Source organism: Gavia stellata, chromosome 9, assembly GCF_030936135.1.
Source record: "Gavia stellata isolate bGavSte3 chromosome 9, bGavSte3.hap2, whole genome shotgun sequence".
Classification (NCBI taxonomy): domain Eukaryota; kingdom Metazoa; phylum Chordata; class Aves; order Gaviiformes; family Gaviidae; genus Gavia; species Gavia stellata.
In genome coordinates, this window is record NC_082602.1 from 36,437,243 (window position 1) to 36,459,735 (window position 22,493).

The window sequence follows — 22,493 nt, forward strand, 5'->3', positions numbered from 1 at the left end:
AATAACAATTTAAAATTAAACCATTCTAAACGTTGAATGGTTCAACATGAAGCAATGCTAAAGGTCCTTATTTTCATAGAAGAATCTGCGTATCCTTTATGTAAGGCACAAAAACTTATTTGATTGACTACTTTTATAACGACATTTAATTTTTAAAGAAAATTACACAGATTTTTAAAAATCTGATTGGGGAAAAGACATTAGTTTGGGGATCAACTGTATAAAGCTTCCTTTCCTTACCTCACCAATTTAATTTGAGAACATTCATCTATCTTTTTTTTTTTGTCACTGGAGGTAGATTGCCACAATGTAACAACCACTTCAATCCTCTACATTTGTATGCACAAAAGAACTTTCTGTGATTTTACGCAGTATTTTTTTTATAGCTATACAACCAGCAGCTCCCTTTTTCAGGGGAGAAGGATACAGATCAGATGCTTGCTATGTCACTACTGCAAACTAGTAAATGCAATTTTAATTACTAGAACCTGAGCAGACCAGCTCGTGTTTCACGCACTCGAATGGGCTGATCGCACCAGATGTCCCTCAAGGTCTATTAATACAAAACATTCTCTGCACTGATAACCGCATCTTCTCCAGCTTTATACACTGACGGGTAGGATACTGGTTATTCATTTCCTACAGAGGCACGACTGTTGGATTTAACGTTAGTTACAGTGCTGATGCGTACTAGTTTACTGTCTAAGAAGCGCCATAGGATGTGTTAGGAGGAAAGGCATTATAAATATTGTGCCTGAAGAATTCTGCTAAAGAAAACAACTCAGACACAGTAACACCAGCAGTTTAACAGCCACAGTAAGAACTCATACTGCAGTAATTATAAGAAAATAAAATAATATGTCTACAAGCACACGTATGCATGCTGTTTTCTTTTAAGGAATCAAGGAAAAAAAAAAAAGGGGGGGGTGTGGATTTCTCTGCCCCAGTCTCATCTTTTCCCGTGCAAATGACTTAAAATTAAAATAACGAAGGAGGAAGGATCCCAGACTCGATCCAAACCATTCCTGCTCCTTCTCAAGGAGTTTTGCGCGTGGGAAGGGAAAGAGGAATCGCAGCGTTGGCGGCTGCCGGGCCGAGCCCCACGACCTGTCATCGGCCACGGAAAACGGACGGTTGCTCCGCCACCTCCTTCCCACGCAGACAGTGCACGAACAGCCCCGCGTTTCCTCCACCTCTCCCCGACCCACGCCGCCTCCACGCGTGGGCGGGAAGCGACACGGCCACGGGAGACCTCCGCGTAAACCCGCGTCCCTGCCGGCTTCAAACCAAGGCAGAAGCCGAGGGGCTGCGCCGGCTGAACCGGCCCCCTGCTCCCGGCCAGGCAGCGCGGCGAGCGCGGCTCCCCCCGCCCGCCTGCCTTTCCCCGCGTGGGGAGCCGAGAGCTGCCGCCCCCGGCGAGGTGCCCCCGCCGCCCGGCCCCCCTCACGTCAAATGGAGGCCCCGGCGGGGACGCCGCGGCCGCCGGGCAGACATGTCACGGCTACCGCCGCCGCCCCGGGGAAGGGGGGGGTGTGGGCCGCGCTGCCGCCGAGCCCCCTCACAGCGGGGGGACAGCGGGGAGAGGGCGCCACTCACCGCCGCCGCCCGGCACCGCGGCCGCCACCCGCCACCACCGCCGCCGCCATGTTTGTTGTGCCTCCCGCAGCCCGGCTCGGCCCACCGCAGCCTCGCGAGACCGCGCGGGGGGCGTGGCCCGCCGGTCGTCGGGCCGCGCGCGCACCGGCGGGCGGGGGGCGGTGGCCCTCGCGTTGCGGGGGCGGACCGGGGGCCGGGCCGCGGTGGGCGCGAACATGGCGGCGGCGGGCGGTTGGCTGAGGAGCTGCGCGAAGGTGAAGCGGGGCGCCCGAGCGGGGTGGGCCCCCTCTCCTACCGGGGTGCCGGCGTCCCCCGGTGCTTCCGAGCCTGCGGGTGTGGCCGCGCCTGTTGCCAGGGCGACGCTGGGGCCGCCGGGCGCCTGAGGGAGTGGCGGGGCGGGGGTTCGGGGCGCCGGGGGATCTCGCCTCGCCTCGCCTCGCCTCGCCTCAAACCGCCGGTTAAGGCTGCTGAGGGGCCGCCGAGCGCCGCGGTCGGGGCCGTGTGTGCGCGGCGCTGCCGAGGAGGCCCCCGCGTATCCGTTACGCGGCTCTCCGGTCCCAACCGTGGGAGGGGGGTGCCGCGTTCCGCCGCGCTCTCCACGGGCTGCGGCCTAGTGGGGACGAAGGCGGCTCCGGGGGCGCGTCCGCCCGCCGCCACCGCGGCCCCCGGGGAGCCGCTCGCTGGGGCTGGGAGCTGGCGAGGTGCGGGGTCTGCTCGGCCGGTTCAAGCGCAGGTCTGCAGCGGGTGAGGGTGGGTTTGGAAAGGCCTCTTCGCCTTCTCCCCCTCTCTGGCCTTTTTTTGTACGGAGGGGTGCTATTAGGTAACTTCTTGATAAGAAAAGTTCTTGCACGTCTTGTGAAACGGCTTGTGGTTGGAGCAGCCCGGGGCTGGTGTGCCTGTGAGAACAGCACAGTTCTAGCAGCAGAGTTGCTTTGATGTCTCTTTTCCTTATCTAAACAGATAAAAGACTTACGGTACTGTAGGGGTAATCAAAAGACAAAGGAAACAAGCAGAAAACCTGGGTTTGTGCCACACATGCTTTTACTGTGCAAAGTGAGAAGACTTGCTGACCTGGGAACTCCTCACAGCAGCTTGTGGGTGTGTTGTGACAATGGAAATAAAGAAAACCAACCCCGTAAGTGAGGGCAAGTGAGCTTCCTGTGATGGAGCTTCTCTGCTGAGAAATAGGAGCTGTCTGGAAGCCACCTAGGACAGATACAGGAGTGGAAGTCATCAAGGAAAGCAAAGTGAGCTTAGGAAAATATATTGCTTTTGCCTTTTTTTTATTTATAACTTAATGCTGCTGCCAGCTCTACCAGCATTAAAATCTCATTTTAGATTGTAAAACAAACAGAAGCAAACCCAAAGAACTAATCTTAAAAGAGCTGAGGTGGAGGTAAGAATTGAGATAAACAGAAAAATCAATGTTATCGGCAACCCAGAAAACAATTTTCAAATACATGTGTTTAGCAGGGCAAGCAGTCTGAATCTTGTAGCAATGTAAATCATTACCTTACCTACAGAAAAAGAGGAGAAAAAAAAAGCCATGAAGCAGTATCAAAGCATTTGAGTAACATATGTGCACTTTAACTATCTGAAAGTTAGTAATACTATATGACTGCATGACTTCTGAGAATAAAAATGTAAACGGTAATGTAGTGACTTGATTTTTTTTTAATCTAAATGTTAAGTCAAAACCGAATCACTTCTGCACCGTGGTATTACTCTGGAGTGAAATATGTAATACCTGTGGGTTGCTGCTCTGCGTGTGGGTGTTGCCATTGTAGGTCCCGTCCCTTGGGGCCATCCTACTGGTTTTAAGACTTTTCAAGGTAACCTTGTTATGAATATTCCTTTTGTCCTGTAGCGCCATCTCGATCAGGTATCAAACAACCGTTTATCAAAGCGTGTCTGTATATTTACGCTGGGGGCTGCCTTTGTTTCTCTTGCCGCAGTAGGACACCTTTCTCTGCCACTCACAAAAACTTTCAAACTAGACATTGAATGTAAGTTATATTTCCTATTCATTTACTGAATAAAAACACTGGGTTGGTTGCAGTGAAAAAGCCTGCAAGTGAAAGCTCTGGGGAGGGGGGAAAGCCTGGGGTGGTTTCTACTAAAGCAGAGGGAGGGGAAGTGAGTTAAGGGGCAGTTACTGTGAGCACTAGCTATCTCAAAACCTTTGGCATTGCTGCCAAGAGCAGGCCTGCTGTAATGGCTGTAACCTGTAACAAACACCGAGCTGTTTACTGTGTTTCAAAGCTTCTACTTGCTGGCCAGGCTATAGGCAGGTCACCTCAGCCAATACAGCCCTGTGCACTTGTGCTTGACCTTGCTGAAATGCTTTTAATCCAGCTTGTCCAGCTTCCCGTTTTCATGAAAGCACGTGAGAAAAATCTGTATTTTTTAGTCTGGAAAATCTGTGCTTCCCACTTTGGATGGGGCAGAGCCCTCTGCATTCGTTTAGTGATGTGTTCACCTGCGTGGTCGATAATTCTACATCCAAGTGTCAGGTGCCAGCAAACAAAAGTAGAGGTAATCCCAGAGTACTACCAGTTGTTTCAACAGTACTGGGTTATTGCCTACTGAGCATACCTACTTGCAGCTTTTCAAAAAGTTTCGTATTCTTAAAAAGGCACCGTACATTTTTCCTGACAGCTCGTGGTCAGTACTGGTGAAATATTCTCAGTGCTTCATCTTTGGTTGTGCCACTGTAAAAGAAAAATGTTCTTTTCTTTGTACTTGGAAATAAAGTAATGGAAGAAGCAGGAAGTATGTGTGATTTATAATTCTATAACTGCTCAGGAAGCATGCTGTGTTAAATATATATGTCTCTGTGTGTATATACTTAGGTTTTTCCTTCTCAGACCTTGTTAAGAGTATGGACTTAGGCAAGTGGATGTTTAATAGACTTACAGATCTGGGTGTTGAGTGACCCTGCCATAGCTGGATGTTCTGCAAATAGTCCATTCCTGACTGACAGCTTCCAGAACATGGTTGCCTTGGATTTTATTTCTATTAAAGCAACTCTTTCTTTATTTTTCTGTGAAGACCTACGGCAACTGCAGTAACTTAGTCTTCATTTGAAAGTGTTACAGCTATTGCTGATCATCCAAACTTTGTATTCATGAAATAGCCTCACTAGTCAGTATTTGTTTTATTTGACCAGGGGTGTTGAATGTGAATGAACATTGAATGTTCACAGCAATATTTGTTTTCTATATTGCCACTTGTTATTACTTTTTTTTTGTCATACATGACTGGTTGTGCTAAAGCCGGCGTTTCCTTACTGTAATAGTCTTATGCATCTTGTCTCTGAGACAAAAGGAGTCAGTAGATCTGTTTTACATCAGTTCTTCAGCCAGGGAGATGACAGGTGTTGAAAGCCAACATGAAAGAGGGTGAATTATTAGAAGGATCAAAGGAATTTTTCCTTCCTGACCCCAAACTTTCTGCCATTTTTTGAGGAACGCTGCTATCACAGTGTGCATTGCAAAATCATCCTGCATTCTGTGAGCTAAATAGCAGTCTGGTTACGGCACAGTCAGTCGGTCTGCTCGCTGTGGGGTTAAGGGTGTGTGCTGGCAAAAATGTATGTTGGCAGGCATATGCTCGTATAGACATTATTTTTGTGGCACAGCTGTGTCTCTAATGGGGGTTTCTGTCAGCAGTTGTCTTGGTAAGACATTAATATCTCCACGCTTTAGACTGACATAGCAGTAGTGACGGATATCCGTAGCAAAGATCTGATCTGTAGATGCTAGCCACAGAGTAAGTTGGGTTTGGGGAGCTATGAGGGCAAAGTCATTTTTCTGTCTTGCCTCTTTTGAGATCAGTCAGTCAAACTGTGCTTTCTTTTTTGAATACTGCTTTTCAGGAATACATTTTACAGCAGTTTAGCTTGTTAGCCTGTTAATTTTTAAGCCAGATCATATTCATTATGCAAACTTTTTTAAAAATCCTAAGAAATTATTCTGTGGTTAGAAAGTATATTAACTTTCAAACCAAGCGTGTTCCTTTCTAAAGCCTGCTGTTACCTACTTGAGTAACTGGTTTATAGTTCTCCAAGGTACAAAACTAATTACCTCTCATGGTATCTTTCTCCACCCACCTGACAATCACTGTGCATAGCTTGCTCCCAAAAGCCACTGTCTGTTCTGTTAATTTTTGTGACTTTTGCCATATATGCTTAATGCCATTCCCTCTATAGTAAAACACTCTATAATACCTCTGCTCTCTTGGTTGGATAACCAATGCTTCTTGATATCATTTGAGATTGTTATGTATCATGGACGAATGGGGAGAGGTTAAGCGTAAATTACTCAATTTTAGTTCCTTCCTGTATGTTTTTAATAAATCAGCCAAATAAGACACATTAATTATTAGTTACATAGTACTATCAACATACTAACTATAGGATTTAAACTAACTGTATAGAAATTAAATATACAGAGGCATTCAAATGCCAGGGCTTTGTCTATGAAATGCGTGCTCATTCTGAAAATCAGTAAGTGGTGGATAAGAACTCAGTTTGAATACAAAAATCCACAGTGATATTAAGAGTTATGCCCTTTCACAGCAAAATACCGATAATCCAGATGAAGTGCTATCAGATTGCTTTAAAAACAAGAGTTGCTGGCCTCTAGAAAACCAGGGAGAAGGCTAAGTCTGTCATTAAAGTTGACAGGTCTTCTGTAAAAAACATTCATATGTCTATTTCACATTTAGTCTTATCATATTTGTTAGTGAAGATATTAATTCTGTCAAAATATACACTTACTACTATGAATCTTGCAGCAGACTTGCAAAATCATCTATAAAAATAAATACTATCAGCAAGGTTTATTTGCTGTAAACACTAAAATTGACTAAAGTTAATGTTTGTGAATACTTTGTAGAATTACATTGTATTAGCAAAATTCCAGAAGGAAAATTGTTTGGGGTTAAAAGAAGAGTAATTAAAGGATATTTTCTTTTAAGACACTGGGGGGGCTTGTATCTTCTCAAAAACTTTCAAACTAGGCATTGAATGTAAGTTATATTTCCTATTCATTTACTGAATAAAAACACTGATTAAATTGTGTATTGTTGTCTGTATACAAATACAAATTCTGTTAACTGTTTGCATGTTCTGTATTTATTGTCAACAGCTGAAAAGAAATTTGCCAGCGTACTTGGCTCCTTGGAGGGCTTCTCCGTATGTCTTCAGGTCCTCCAAATCAGAACTCGTGCCAAATCTCGCCGGTGATGGAGTTGTCTGTGCCCCACTTCAGACATTCACCGAAGAGGAGACGATGCTGAAAAATATGGGTACCTATTATCTGTGTGGTTAAAATTCAGAAATATCTAATCAGAAGGGAAATTTTAGCTTAGAAATTTGATTATTTAATTATAGTTCATGTTAAAACTGCTTTAGTTCACAAGAGAAGACTGTAATGTTCTTTTTCCATGTTACCATAGCACAGTTCCACATACCACAGTGCGGTTTACTCTGCATAAATAAATATTAACTGTTTAAAACTGTTGCTGTCATAGAAGTGAAGTTGCCTGGCATTGACTTGTGCCCTTCCTAAAGTGTTTAGTTCAGCTACGATTAACTGCTCCAGCTGGTTTTCAGAGATTTCAGGTATACCCAGAACGGTGACAGATGTGATGTGTCTGCCACTGCCATGCAGCCAGGCCTGCACGAAGACGACAGTGTTTCAGAAGAAATCCTCAGAGCAAAGGTGAAAGAGTGAGGACCTGCACATCTGGGAGAGAGCTTATAAAAGGCTCCAGTTAAACAGAAATAGTCTTATTTATAGGACTTTGTGCACTCAAAATAGCATATATAGTTATAGTTAAAGCCTGAGACCATCTTCCCAAACTGCAGGTTTAATTTATAAAGGAGTAAGATACAGCTAACAAAACAAAGGGTGTATTTCAAATATTTTCTATAATCTTTTTCGTCAACTAACATTATGTAAGTGTTGCTGAGATGCTTTCAAAGTTTCTGAATTTATAGGAAGTATTTGTTTTGGTTTAGAGAGTTGTAGCTGAGTTCAGAAAGAAATGATAATTGAGCCTTGTGGCACATTACCTAGTTTCTCTCGGGCAGCTTTGTGTCCTTTTAACAACTTGTCTGGGAGAGTCAGGGAATACATGCATAGCCTGTCAGAAGTACCATATTACTGTTACATTGATCTTCAAGAAGGGTGTTAGAATACTTACACACTTTCTTTCTTTCTTCTCTTCATTGCAGTGACAAAATTTGCTCAGGAACGAGTTGCACCTTTGGTACAAAAAATGGATGAGAATTCAAAAATGGAAGACTCTGTAATACAGGGATTGTTTGAACAAGGGGTCTGCACACTTTTACTTAATCTTTTATTCAGAAAGTGACATCATTTAGTGAATTTCTAGCTGTGTACTTTTCATTTTTTTAGATTGAAAGATTGAGGGATATAATTCAAATGAACTAATGAATCATTACAAATTTTGGATTTATCGTCAGCAGGGCAACTTTCTCTTTTTTTTTTTACTGCATTATCACTCCATCTTTTCCTGTAATATTCTTTCCATCTCTCCCAGTCCCGTACCACATTCTTCTTTGTATCTTTGAGTTCCTTATCTCCCCCCTCCCCTTTTTTTTTTAATTGGACAAGCGTAATCGCATAGGATGCTAGAACCGCCATGACTCTGATAAGTGTTGCTGGGAAAGGGTATCAGGAGTCTTCTATGTCCTTACTGGGCAACCGCAAGGATTTGTGTTGCAGATATCCTGTTGATCATTCCTGGATTCAATTTTAGCCTTTCCTGCTATCAAACCTAAAGCTTATCTGTGTTTAGAATGTCATTTCATAAAACAACAACTCTAAATATTAGACTTCTGTTGAGATGGCAATTGTTCTGGAAAATGTAACCAAATTAGGGTGATGATTGGCCTGTATACTGCACGTTAGTTATTTCTTGCATGAATTGACTATCCACTTCTGTGAAGAATTGTTAGTTTGTTAAGGGTATTGAAGGAACACACGTCTTTGGGGAAGGATCTGGAAATACTTACATTCTGTAGTTTTTGGTTTAAGTATCAGCTTGGACTAACAAGTTTTGACAAGAACTAACATATTGATATATTTGCATCTTTTACATTTCAGCTGATGAGTATTGAGCTTGGGGAAGAATATGGAGGAACTGGAGCTTCATTTTTTTCAATCATATTGGTGGTAGAAGAATTGGCCAAAGTTGATCCAGCTGTAGCTCTTCTATGTGAACTCCAAAATACACTAACAAATAAGTTGTTTATCACATATGGAACAGAAGAACAAAAGAAAACTTACTTGCCCAGAGTTGCTAAAGATACAGTGAGTCAAAGTCTCACTTTACTAAACTATAATACAATTTTTAACAGTTAAGTAATGTTAGTGGGGTGGGTTTTTTCAGTAACTAAATGAGTGACTACAGCATTGGAAAATATGTGTGAACTTTGAAACTCTGGTTAGAGCTGAGATCTCTGGTGATATAGATACATCCTGTCATCAGTAGCTGAGAGGTGAAAGTGGAAAGGCACTTATTAGTTTCATTAAAATTTAATTTACTGTGGAAAAGAACTTTAAAGCAGTTGACTTTGAGAGACATGTAATTATATAGTGTTTCTATTCTTAATCTCCATATCTGAAACTTAGTAACTTTGATGCAGTAGTTTAAAATGTTTGAATTTGAGAGACTTGTGCTTGTTTATAACTATTTTTGTTGCAGAATTGGTTATATGTTGTGCCAATATGTTCAGTAAATATAAAATTAATTTTTCCCTTCATTTGACAGATAGGCAGTTTCTGTCTTTCGGAGGCTGGATCTGGCAGTGATGCTTTTTCTTTGAAGACTCGGGCTGAAAAGAAAGGAGACTACTATATTATCAATGGCTCAAAGATGTGGATTAGCTTAGCAGAACACGCGGGAGTTTTCTTTGTGATGGCAAATACAGATCCATCCTTAGTAAGTTGCTAAAGAATAGTTGCATTTCAGTGACAGCTGATTATATATGAAACTATGGATTTTATAATAATTATCTGATGTTAAAGGTTAATATTCTTTGAACCTTTTCCTCGCTGGCAGCAAACCTCTAAAATATTTCCCAACAAAAATGGAGAACTTGCTGAGCAATTAAATAAATTCCTCCCACTAGGGAAAATAAAAATGTCAGAACCATAATTGCTTAGATGAAGAGCACAGCATGTATTGGTGTTATTCAGAGTAATGAAGAACAGATAGTCTAACTCTTTCCAACTCTTCTGACTTAACTGACAAGTTGCTGTTGTTAAAAGGCAAAATAGAGCTTAGGCTACATGCACTGGAAAACTAACAAGAATGCAACAGCAAAGTATGTTCAGGTAAAAAAAATACATAGCTGAATATGCATGTTTCAATTTTTGTCAGCAATTTGGGTATGGGTAGTAGCTTCGGAAAAGTCAGCTGCAGGCTTTAAAATGTACCAGTACAGTAGAGTGATAATCAAATGCAAAACTGAATTGTTTAAAACTTTTATTCATTTTTCAAACTTCTTCCAGTATCTATTTCTTAAGAATTTAACTTGAAGACATTTATTTTTAAAATTAAAATTTCAGGTTTTGACTAAATAAGAAGAGGTGTTTTTCTTTCATTGTATCGAGCACTCGAACATCATGTCGCTTTCTGAATTTTTACTCATTTCTTCATAAGCTGGTGGGTGATTTGAGTACTACATACAATGAAAATATATCTAATAAGCCAGTTTCTATATTTGTTAATTGCTGTGCATTGCCATATATCTGGAGTTGTTTCTGTATTAGTGTAACATTTTAAAAATATGTAATGCATTTTCTTCTTAAAGTTAGAAATTTGCTTTTAAATATTCAAGAAGGAGATTAAAAGTCAATGCTGCTCAAAGATTAAATAACAGTTAATGTCAGAAATAATGAGAGAACAGACCAGTGTGGAATTGTGTACTGAAATGTACAGTCTGCGCTTGCAGCTCCCATTTGGTGAGATGGGCTGTCAGTGAGCTGAGATTGAAAGCGCAGCTTTCTCTTTAACAAGAGGCAACTCTTCCAGAAGAACCACAGGACTTTTCCTGCCTCTCAGTGTCACCCTCGTAGTGAGAGGAGGTGCTGTGGATGTTAGGGACAGGAAGAGATGGAGACATGGCCAGGAACACCTCGCATTTCTCTCTCATGGACCTTGTAGTATGTTGCATAAGAGACACTGCTGTGGTTCTGGCTGGGGGAGGTGCTGAGGAAGCAAGAATGAGTGGTGGAAAGGAGAGAGAATTGGGAATAAGAATTACACAGAGGGAGAAAGAGAAAGTGACAGGTATCAGGAATCACCGTTCTGTACTTCAAGAATCTAGTGTAAGGCTTCAAAGATGTGAAGATTGTAAGCCTGTATGTAGGAGATGCCAGAATTTAGAGTGGCTATACAATCTATGTGTTGTCACATGCATTATTTAGTGACCTGTCCAAATCATTATCTGAATACCAAATCAACTCTTTGAGCTTTTTGATAACAACCATCATAATGATTTCAGACTCCTTTATTAATTATATACCCACTACCTCTCTAAAGTGAAGAGACAGTGATATCAATGTTCTGCAAACTGGAATCACAAGGAGAATGTGTGCACCAATTCTGGGTTTAGATGAGGTCTGTTATAATACTTACAATTATACTGCACTTTCAATATTCAAACACAGTTCCCAGTGACGCCAGTCTCATCAGTCAGTGCTCTTACTTTGGACAACCTTAAAAGGAAGAGTGTATATGCAGCCTTCCATGAGAAGAGTAGCTGAAGTAATTGGGCTTAAGTAAAATCTTGCATCCTGTAGAATCATCTGACATGGGTTTAGGGCCATTATTTGTTTGACTGCTTTAGTCTATAGATACCCTATGTCTTCTTGCAGTCCATTGTTTGACTGTGATGTGTTCCAACAGCAAGCAGTAACTTCAGTGCACAGCAGTAACTTGCTTTCCCAGTGATTTCCAGTACAGACAGGCACTGCAGTCCTGTCTATTTCTTTTACATAATACCAGTCCCCTGTCTTACCAAGAGAACTTTTAAGGTTGTTCTGATTGTGTTTTCCACATGGAATATTTTAATAGGCAGGTATCTCTGGCCTTTGTTAAACCATAATTAGCCGACATAGAGGGAACAGATGATGGTGCCAGCGATTTATTTAGTTAATTTAGTATTAAGCAGGTGTAAAATTTCAGTACTGGAATGAGATATTTAGACCACTGTTTGGTGATATTAGTATAAAAACCAGTTCTTGATTAATTTTGAATTTATCCTAGGGATACAGGGGAATTACATGCTTCATAGTAGATCGCAACACAGAGGGACTACATGTAGGGAAGAAGGAGGACAAGCTTGGAATCAGAGCGTCTTCTACCTGCCCAGTAACATTTGAAAATGTTAAGGTATTGTAAGTTGTTTAGCTATTGAAGCATCATTTCTATATAATTGGAGCTTGAGCACATACAAGGAAAGAATGTTAACTAAATTCCCAATATGTTTTTTTCCTTAGAGATAACTGATTGTTTGGCATATTTTAACTTTTTCATCCTTATTTTTTCACAGAAGTCTTGAGGGGGTTTGGGTTTCTTAAATTTTGATAGTTTTTCTCAATCATCAGTTTATAATCACATGTATCAGGAAATGTTCTAATCAGATATTCTAGGACTCAAATATCTGGTTTATGTTTTGTGCCTTCACTTATGAGGTACGTTAAATAAAACATGTACACTTATTCACCTGTGAACCGTACTAGCAGTTGCAAAGCAGAATAGAAGAGGAATAATTGAGTGGTTTTATTCTTTAGGTTCCTGCGACCAATATCCTGGGACAGGTTGGACAAGGTTATAAGTATGCAATTGGAATGCTAAATACCGGCAGAATAGGTATTGCTGCACAGGTGGGTAATTTTGTTTAATACCGAATACAGCCAATATATAACTTTGAATTTGGATTGACATTTACAAAATATTTAAAGCTAATATGAATAAACTGTTTAGAAAATACTTTATTACAAACTAAATTGCCACTAGATGTCACTGTTCCTGTATCTAAGTTACAGTAAAATACTGAAACAACTGTAAATGTTAAACTTTTTTGGTGACATAAGCAATAGATTTAGAAAACATTACACAGCAATTAGTTTGTCTTTGGTGGTTAACTTACTGCTACTGAAATACATCAAGATTTTTACCTTCCATTATGCAAATTTATTTTACAAAGAAAACTAGTTTTGGAAAACATAACACACTGAAATGTGTAATATTAATGCTTCCAACTGTGATTATGTGGGATTGCCAAATGTGACCTTATGCTAACTGATGTTTTCCTAACAAATTATTTTTAAAAGTCAACTTATTTTTAAAATAAATATATTTTTTTATAGCAGAAGTGTCCTAGGTCATTGCTGTGTTTAAAAATTGCACCGTATGGTGTCCTGGGGTAAATATTTGCTGACCCTTGTTGTATTTTGTTGTAAACTCAGTTTGGATCTCAGATTGCTGCTGATTTCAGTGGAAATCAGGTTCAGCCCTATAATAAAATTACTTATGACGAGTTTTTATATTTTTTTATTTACTTTTTAAAATAATCTTTTCTTTGTCTCTACTTTGTTGTGGATGTAGTTATGCTGTATAGGGTGTAATATGTCTGTACGACCAATCTCCCTTATCTTTTGTCCTAGTTTGCAAACAGACCAGAAATAATAGTCCTCATGAAATCTAGACTTCCCACATGATAGTATACTATGCTGCTAAATGGGTTGGCTTTTCCGTCATTTCTAAAGATTATCTGTGATTAAACTTTGTCTGATATGGCATTTAAAAACTAGGGCTGCGGGCCCCATTGTTCCCAGAGATAGAAATAATATAGAGGCTCTGGCAGTAGAATACATGGTCTGGATTTTACTCTTAATTGCTCCAAGTTACACTTACAACCGAATTAAAAGTTAAGGTCAGGTAGTTGTTATATCTTATTTACTACTTTCTTGGTACCTTCAAATGAAGAGAAATGTACTTGAATGGACAAGAACAGCAGTTCTAAAGCCCTGTAGTATTGAATTTAGTTTTGCAGTATTAAGTTTTAAAAGATAATGACCATCTTATGAAGTGTAATTGTGGCTGTGAAAACAGTTTCAGGTAGTTTTAGTGCAAGGCAGCTGCATATATCGTTGCAGTTGCTGAAGTTGATATACTTGGTTCATCTATATGAGTTTATATAAGAAGGCAACAAATCTGGTAATACAGCTAATTAGCCGCAGACTGTATTATTTTCTTATGTTCTTTTCCCACATACTCATTTTCCTATGTACTGTGGGTTTTTTCCTAGAACCTTAAATGGTTAAGGAGTAGATGTCTGAATCCAGTCAGAGTCATGTTTTTATCTTCTTGGGACCCTTGGCTTTCAGCTTAATATGTAGGTCTATGCAAAAATACCCATACAACATACATCATTAAAAGTAATTTGACTAAGCTGCTTGATGTGACAGCTGACTGCCACGTTGTAGTATCCCGTCTTGACTTAGAAAAGTTTTATGAGATTCCAATTTTACTGTATACTGTTACCTTGCTTTTTGATAGTTCTTCATACCATTCATTTCCCTTTTTTCTTTCCTCCTTGTTTGATGCTTCCCCTAATCTAATTTCCTATCTTTGTTTTTCCTAGGAAAGAAACTAGGTAGAAAGAATGCGTTCAGGTGGATGGTAGTTATATAATGAAACTGATCTTATTTACTAATAGCTATGTATTCCAAGATATATGAAAGGCAGGGCCCTTTCTTTACTATCTTGTTTGGAATGGAATACACTTCTCAAAATTTGGTAGTTAAAAAAAACGTAAAACCAGTTTACTTTCCAGATTTCATAATGTTTCTTTAGGTCAACAAATCAGACTCTAGGGTAGATGCGAGTTACTTCTTTATAAATGTTCGTGTCTAGTTTTCCCAGATGTCATCCTCCAAGATAACAATTGTGTTTTGCTATCTTTGCTGCTGAGTGAAGAGAGTGTGTGAAAAGACAATGGGTCTTCTAAAATTGCTCTGTTGAGTTGTTTTTTTCTAGAAAATGCTGGAACAAATGTTATCTCTTCTTCCACTATACTAATTTTCTAATTTCTGAAATAAATTGCTAATTCTGACAGTCTAGTGTCTTCTATAAAACAAGAAATTATTTTTATTATGAAAATAGCTTTGAATAATCATTCAGGTTATTTTTCCTTTAATAATGTAATATAGATATATAGATCTTTAGTTTACAGTAATTTTCCCGTGTAATTAAGAATTTTGCCAGAAACATTTAATATTTGTGCAACCACATTTGACCCATAACTTTTGTTGAAAAATTAGTGATAGTGTTTTCACAAATATTTTGCCTTTAGTAAGAAAGTTTCTTTCAGGAATGGAATGGTATGGAATAGGCTTATTCCTCAAAGTTCGAGGGTTTATTTGTCCTAACTCACTTCAATATGTCTTATTTCTGACAGATGTTAGGACTGGCACAGGGGTGTTTTGACCATACGATTCCCTATACGAAGGAGAGAGTCCAGTTTGGGAAAAGCGTATTCGATTTCCAGGTACTTGTTAACGAACACATGGGAAGTTTCCTCCAAGAGAGTAGTAGTTACCACAGTAGATGAAGTCAATAAAATGAGTAATCTGATTTGCATAATTTGTGCTCCACCTTGTGTCATGTCTCTACTTCTCAATATTTGAGAAGAATTTTTCAAAAGAATTTCAGATGAGTATTCATCTGTCATGTAAAATATATAAATTTAGTGCTGTGTGCCTTTGCAAGTACTGTATAAATCATTTAAAACTTCAAAACATTATTCACATAACTCCTTTTCCGTGATAGTATATTCACTGCCTTTGAAAATAATACACATGGAACTCCTTTCTCTTCTGATTTTAATATCACAGTATGTTGAGTGTGTTCCAGTTTTTATACCCTTTCATGAGGCGTCGGGTAAGACCTTTTTCTGGAGACACTAAAAATTATAAAAAGATGAGGAAAACTCATTGAATTATTAGATTTCCTGTGCTATACAAAGACATTTAGTTTTCATGATAATATCTGTATCTTAAAATGAAAAAGACTCTTTGTTGCAAAAATGATGTATAGTTTAATAAGGAAGATATATAATTGTAATTACTATAGTAATTTTCTTGTTAAAAGAAACCTACATCTCGGATGAAGGGAAGGAACATTAGTACTACTCATAATTTATACAAATTTTAGGAAGCACCTGCAGGTATCTAGGAAATTATTGGAACTGCGTCTTTTGAATGGGAAATGGAATTTATAATTGCCAAATCATTTTGTTATTTTGACCTGCATATATATTTTTGCAAATTTTAGGGAGCAATGTTAATAAGAGGAAAGATTTCATTGTGTTTTAGGAAGAAGTTAGACAACCAAATGTTCGTTTTCAATCATCATAATGTTTGGGTCTCCTTAAATAAACCTATTCTTCTGTAATACCTACCATTTAGAGGTGAGCTCCATCACCTTTTTCCTTCCCTTTGAATCTATTCATCAGTCACATTCTCTAGACTTTTATGCTGCTCCTAACTCTTGTGTAATGGTTATAGGACATGGGAAGAAGTGGTTGTCACCTTGCCATTTCTCCACTTTATTTAAGAGGTACTTTTTTCAAGTTTTTCTTGGTTAAGCTCACAGCTTCGACCTACCCGTGTCTCTGTGGTGCTGAGGAGAATGTTAAGATTTGGCTGAAATTTTCCTTGATATTTATGGGTGCACAGAGGTTCATGTTGGACCCTCCTGTCTAGCCAGTCAGGCAAGAAGTTCCCAGTACTCCTGAATCCAAGAAGAGAGCAGGAAAAAATGGGAGTGCAGTTCCTAAAAGGACTTTGGTGGCCCAGAGGTTTTCCAGCATTGATGTCATAGATGCAGAGATGTGCAGAATTACTAGCCCATCTAGATTTTGTATTTTTATTTTAGAGTGTAGGTATGTTCCTTGATGAAAAGAAAGGTTCTTGCTAGAAATTCCAGTTGAGTACTAGATACTGGTTCTGTCTGACTTGTGGTATGCTTATTACAGGGGATGCAACATCAGATAGCTCAGGTAGCCACGCAGTTGGAGGCAGCGAGGTTGCTGACCTACAACGCAGCCCGTCTTGCGGAAACAGGAAGGCCATTCATAAAGGAGGCCAGCATGGCCAAATACTACGCTGCTGAGGTAACTTACAATTTCTTTATTCAGTGGATTTATTTCACTGCTGTTTAAACATTTCTTCTGTTACTGAATATATAACTTTTAATTCGTGTTTTGCTGTGAAGTCTGTGGATGTACTTTTGCCTTGTTCCTCATTCTCAGTCCGTGTATGGAATGTAAAGTAGGCCACCCAAGAATAAACTGCTCACGCCCCTACATAAAATTTTGAAAAACAAACAACAACATTAAGAGAGAAAGTGGATTAGTATTTTCACTCATCTAGAGAGATTTCATTTTCTCAGAATTCTCCTTTTGTGGCTGGAGAATTGGCATGGTGAGACTTCATTTGTGACTATTTCAACTCTGCTGGTCACAACTGCGAGTCTTAATATTACTGATTCAAAACTGGGTTGCTTCTGCCTCTTTGTAATTGCTGTCTTGCATATGGCTGCTAGTCTTTTTCATAGTGCAGCATCTGAACTATTGCAATAACAGTTAGTGAATTCTTGATGTCCTCCGATTTAGAAAAATGTCATTTTTATTCTAAAATGACTTGCATACATAAGATGAATACAAAAATATCAGTTCTTCCTCTTCCCACTTGTTCTAATTACTGCTTTAATTACTGTTTTGTTTTTGCTTTAAATAGCTACAAAGAATAAAATTTACTACCACCTGCATGAAGTTAAATCCTGAAATTGTAACTCTGAAACTATTTTCATAGGTTGCAACACTGACGACTAGTAAATGTATTGAATGGATGGGTGGCGTTGGATTCACAAAAAATTATCCAATAGAAAAGTACTATCGTGACTGCAAGATAGGTGAGTGATAGTTTCTTAACAAGTATTTCTTGTAGCAGTAGTAGTAGTAAAGTTTGGGGATGAATGAGTGGCTATATTTTTAAGATATTTTTTCCCTGAGACTGTAATCAACACTAATTCAAAGGCTCAGATAGAAGAAGGTAAAGCTTTAGGTACAAATACCTGTGTATGTAAGGCTAGTTAAAATATTTAATTAGATACCAATAAAATACAGACACACACATTGTGTCCCATTCTAGTAAAGAAAATTCCAGTTCAAAAATACTGAAAATATTTTCCTTGGCTTTAAGATCTGAATCTACGTGGAGTTTTATTTTCAAGACTTCCTTGATTACCAGTAGGATCCTTGGACCTAACAGTTTGACATTTCTAACAATATTACCCTTTGACTCTTATTGCTGATAGCATTTGTAAATACCTAATTTTTGTTGGTTATTTAGGAATTGCTTTTCAGGAAAATGTCTTCTCATTATGTTGTACCAGCAGAAGAGTATTTTAATTGTTGCCGATAATAAAATAAGAACATTTAGGTAAATAATAATTCTGTTTCTAGAACTTGCTCAGTAAAGCTTCACTTCATAATTGTAAATGTTCCAACTGGACTGTTAGAACAATATCTTGGTCTCTTTTCATATAGTCACTGTGGTTTTATAGTCTTCTAATCTATTTTCTTCTGATTTCAGGTACAATATATGAAGGAACTTCAAATATCCAGTTGAGCACCATTGCAAAAAGCTTAGCACAAGAGTACTGAAACCATAAGGACTTCCTGACTGTTAACGGAAAACATTTCCCTGAACATTCATTGTGAATTACACATTTATTTGTAGTTATAAAAATCATAAAGAAGGGTACATCACCACAGACAAAATCCTAAGGAAAACCATGAATTCCCCGTTTCAGGACAGTGAGTGTGTAATTCATGTGAAATCGTGAATTCCACATTCAAATCCAAATCATGTGTTAAAAGTATCTCTTTCTGCCTGAGACACTCCTAAGCTAATACATTGGCTGAAATTATTTTGTTGCCTTAGGTTGTGCAAACAGTGTATCTCCACTTTGAGATTTCAAAGTGGAAACAAAAGAAGCCAAATCCTTGGCTTGCCTGTTGTGAAAGGTTCTGTTAAGCCACCTGGGAGAAAGAACTCTACACGTGCAGCAGAACTGTTGCATGGCGTGAAGCTGCTGTTTGTTCGTGATGCCCTTTATTAGCATGGGGTACAGGAGAGGTATGTGGAAAGAGAGAGGAGTGATGGTTTCCTCTCTCCCAGGTGGAGCGATGTCTGTGGAGCTGCTGTAATTGGAGTAATTTTTATAGCAGCCCTTAGTGTGTTCTTAAGTATATCTTGGTAATTAAGCCCTTCCAGCCCCAATTTGTAGTACTGAAAGGCGGATAATATCTACCTCCCTTTCCAGCCTTCTCAGCTGTTAAGGGTTTTAATCTAAGAGGCTATTTATAGTTCTCCTTTCATAAAAGGTTGAGTTGAAATCTTTGTGAAATGGGGTTAAAAAAGCTCTAGTAGTTCTGCAAAAAGACAGAGATATAAGCTAGGTAATAGGAATGCTGTGATACTACCTCACAGTGGCCTTTCCATCTTCAATGCATTTTACAAACTTTAATCCTCAGAGCCTTCCTGGGAGTTAGGGAGTGACTGTTAATTTCCAGCCTAGAAAACTCGCTCGTGGAAGTTAGTGGTTCTCTAGCAAAGTTTTTCTCCTTTTGAGAGGGAGAAAGAGAGGGGGTTTTGAGAAGTATTTGCTTTTTTGTCCCCCTCTGTTTACTTTAAAATTAGACATTTTATTTGCTGCGGAAATCTCTTCAGTGCTGGAGAGCTAATTAACTAAGAATCAAGAGACTGAAAGCTTAATATATGAAAAATTATTATAATTGGTGTAATTGGCAGTTTGTTTCAAGTGTTTTTGGGAGGGAAGGATTAGTTTTCTGGTTTTGGCTGACTTAGAAGAATCTCTTTTTTAAAGCTTGCTAGTCACCGATGATTCACTTCAAGTGAAGCTTAGAATGTTACAGTCCAAGAGTCACAAAGGATTTTCTAGCAAAACTAGGGTGAATGACACTTAACAAGTATGATTTTGTAAAACAAGCAGACTGCAGTGCCTTATACAAAGAAACAAGCAAGGGGAAAAGCACTAATAAAAAGTTTCCTGACTTGCTGTCAGCTTCAAAGGGAAGTAACTACTTTAGTGAATTACTACCCCCCGCATACACACTTTGCCTGTTGATAGGCAAAGAATTAATGTGGTAGTTATGCTTATGCCAATAAAAAAGCCTCTCCCATATCAGTTTAATCAACAGCTTTGAGATTTTCAAAAATACAAGAGTAGGAGGGTAGACTAGATGATTTCTGATGTTTTCTTCTAGAATAATAATAATTATTATTATTATCATTATCAATGCATTTCAGGTTGTTTGCAGGCTTTCTTTCAGCGGAGTTGAAATGGCTGGGCAGATTGTTAGACTAGAATTAAAGCTACAGACACCGCAACAGTTAACTACAGTTATTCTGCTCAACATAGTCTATCTGCGAGTCAAAAATGATCATAACCATAATACAAAATGCTTGAGTTAACGTTAAGGTGATGAGTTGTGCTAACGTGAGGCAGTCCTTAGCTGCTGCAGTTTGGCCTGCTTGGCTAACACGAGTGTCAGCACAGATCAAGTTTTGATTCATACTGTTTAATAGGTCTCCTAGTTTGAGATACTATCTTCGTTTGGCTTCTGCAGTTTTGCGTGAGGCTAGGAAGTGAGTGGCAATACTTAACTGTCTTAATATAGTGCTAAAAGCAAACCCTTTATGGAGGAAAGTGCAGAGCTCCTTGAAGGGCTGTTAAGGGCTGGATATCCAGGATTATGTAAAAGGACTGTCTCTTTGTGTGGAACTGTGTCAGGTATCCATTTGAAAAAATAATCAGGAAAAAATCAAAATAATGTGATTCCCTATAGTCTCAACTTGGATACCATAGTCCAGGAAACAACCTGAACAGCCTCATCAGCTACTCAAGAGATCTTCTCAGAAAAGCAAGGTCAAGCCTTTAACTAATGTTACAGCTGTAAATATTTCACGTCTCAGTTCTATATGCTGTCTTCTGTACACAATAAGTTTTGAAAGAAATGTATGTATTGTATTTGATTTTTTTCCTACAAAATTTTGTGGAGAAACATGCGCACAAATGAATTACAACCACTGAGTTTCTTTCATCGTTGTTTTAAAAGGGCATGTACCACTGTGGAGAGCATTAGCTATTCTGGTCGCTGGCTCCAGGACGAGTTAACTTGTTTCATCCCCTTAAGTCTGATTCCATTGCTGCATTAACGCAGACATTGGTTTAGTAATAAAATTACTATGCTGTTGTCCGGGAGCTGTTAAGAGCTGCATGTGCTCCTCACCCCCAGTTCGGTTTGGGACAAGCATTTATGGATTGTCATAAATTGCATTTCTACATTTGGCGCTGTGGGCACAGGACTGTTGATGGTGGCTGGCTGCATCAGCAGGTGTAGGGCTGCAGAGCTGGCATTGTGAATGCTGTGAGGCTTTCTGTGCTACTGACAGGACTCAAAGCTGCTTTATACACTGTAAGTATTTATATTAGTGAGTTTCCCTTTATATGCCCTTAGTCAGCCCAGTCAATCTAGTCTATTGCCCTGGAACAGCATCTTCAGTAATCAAACGTTGCATCTGGGCTTCTCTGGTTAGAAGAAAAGTCCTGTATTGAGAATGTATTAAAAAGTGCTTGAATTTGATACTTGACTTGATACAATGCTAATCTTGTATATCACGTGATGGTTCTCTAATAACCTGTCATTTATAATTTTTCCCAGATCTTGCAATTTTTGTACTGGGAGAGAATGACTATCAACTGTCAGCTTTCTTTAGTATTATTCTGGTTTGTGGTAAAGGTCTGAGGCAGATTTCCACAGAAAGGTTTAATCACTACTTGGGAAATACTCAAATATAACATTTTATATGATGTTTTCTATACTGTTGTTCTTTCTTTCATATTTTCTTTTCCCCATATAAAGATTGTGTTAGAAAAGGCTTATGTGAAATATAAAGTAATTGTTCACTGGGAGCCTTTCGCTATGTAAAGAATTTTCTAATTAACATGTTATTGCATTTCCATTTGGAAATCTTTTGGTCAGAGACACATTTCAAGTTCTTCCTACCAAGCTGAGCTCGATTTGAAAAACAGTCTGCTTCGAAAGCAGCTATCTGACTTTCCAGAGCTTGCTTATTGAATACACAAAAGCTGAAGAAATGTTTTTCCTCAACCCCAGAATGTATTCAGTGTATCCCTGTGATAGATCTTCTCCTAAGAGAATTACATGGAAGTGGTTAACAGCTACCACAAATACTTCATAAATATTTACCTCTTGGGTTATCACTGTGCAAACTGTTGGTGGAGGCAGAAATCAAGTGAGAGCTGACAGGCAGATGAATACGTATTGCACAATTCCCAAAGAATTTTCATGTGATTTGTCATTTTACGTTGTATTGAAATACAGTCGTCGTAGAGCATTTTGCTAAGAGTTGTCTTCTCTGAAGTGTAACTCCTTGGTCTAGGTCCAGGTGAGAGAGCATGGCTGGAAGTCTTACTCTTCTGAATTTGATTGTCTAGAGTTATGTAGCATGGTCGGCTGGACACACAGGTGAGAGGAAGCAAGAGTTCTTTCTGAGCTCACAACGCAGACAGTCAAACATCAATGCATAGGGAATCCAGAGTTCCAGGGTAACAAACAGGAATTACAATAATTATTTCAGTTAAGTATGCCAGTTGTAAGATCAGTCGCTATAATTAACAAAGTCCAGCTTAGCAGCATTGAGGGAATTTCTCATTATCTGATACTAGAGACATTATTA

General features: G+C 39.2%; 1 protein-coding gene across 1 annotated transcript; it reads left to right on the top strand.

Moving 5' to 3' along the window:
- Window positions 1–1,811: 1,811 nt before the first annotated feature.
- Window positions 1,812–21,603, top strand: ACADSB (acyl-CoA dehydrogenase short/branched chain). The gene is made up of 11 exons (XM_059821080.1): window positions 1,812–1,850; window positions 6,747–6,906; window positions 7,838–7,938; window positions 8,733–8,939; window positions 9,400–9,570; window positions 11,902–12,027; window positions 12,429–12,521; window positions 15,101–15,190; window positions 16,679–16,816; window positions 17,517–17,616; window positions 18,300–21,603. Exons 1-11 carry the CDS (start codon window positions 1,812–1,814, stop codon window positions 18,368–18,370), a joined length of 1,296 nt encoding a protein of 431 aa, XP_059677063.1. The 3' UTR covers window positions 18,371–21,603.
- The last annotated feature ends 890 nt before the right edge of the window (window positions 21,604–22,493 follow it).

Coding starts and splice junctions, on each gene's coding strand:
- ACADSB (XM_059821080.1), top strand. CDS start 1,812: ATGGCGGCGGCGGGCGGTTGGCTGAGGAGCTGCGCGAAG. Junction 8,940..9,399: donor CCAGAGTTGCTAAAGATACA/GTGAGTCAAAGT, acceptor TTCATTTGACAG/ATAGGCAGTTTCTGTCTTTC. Junction 9,571..11,901: donor CAAATACAGATCCATCCTTA/GTAAGTTGCTAA, acceptor AATTTATCCTAG/GGATACAGGGGAATTACATG.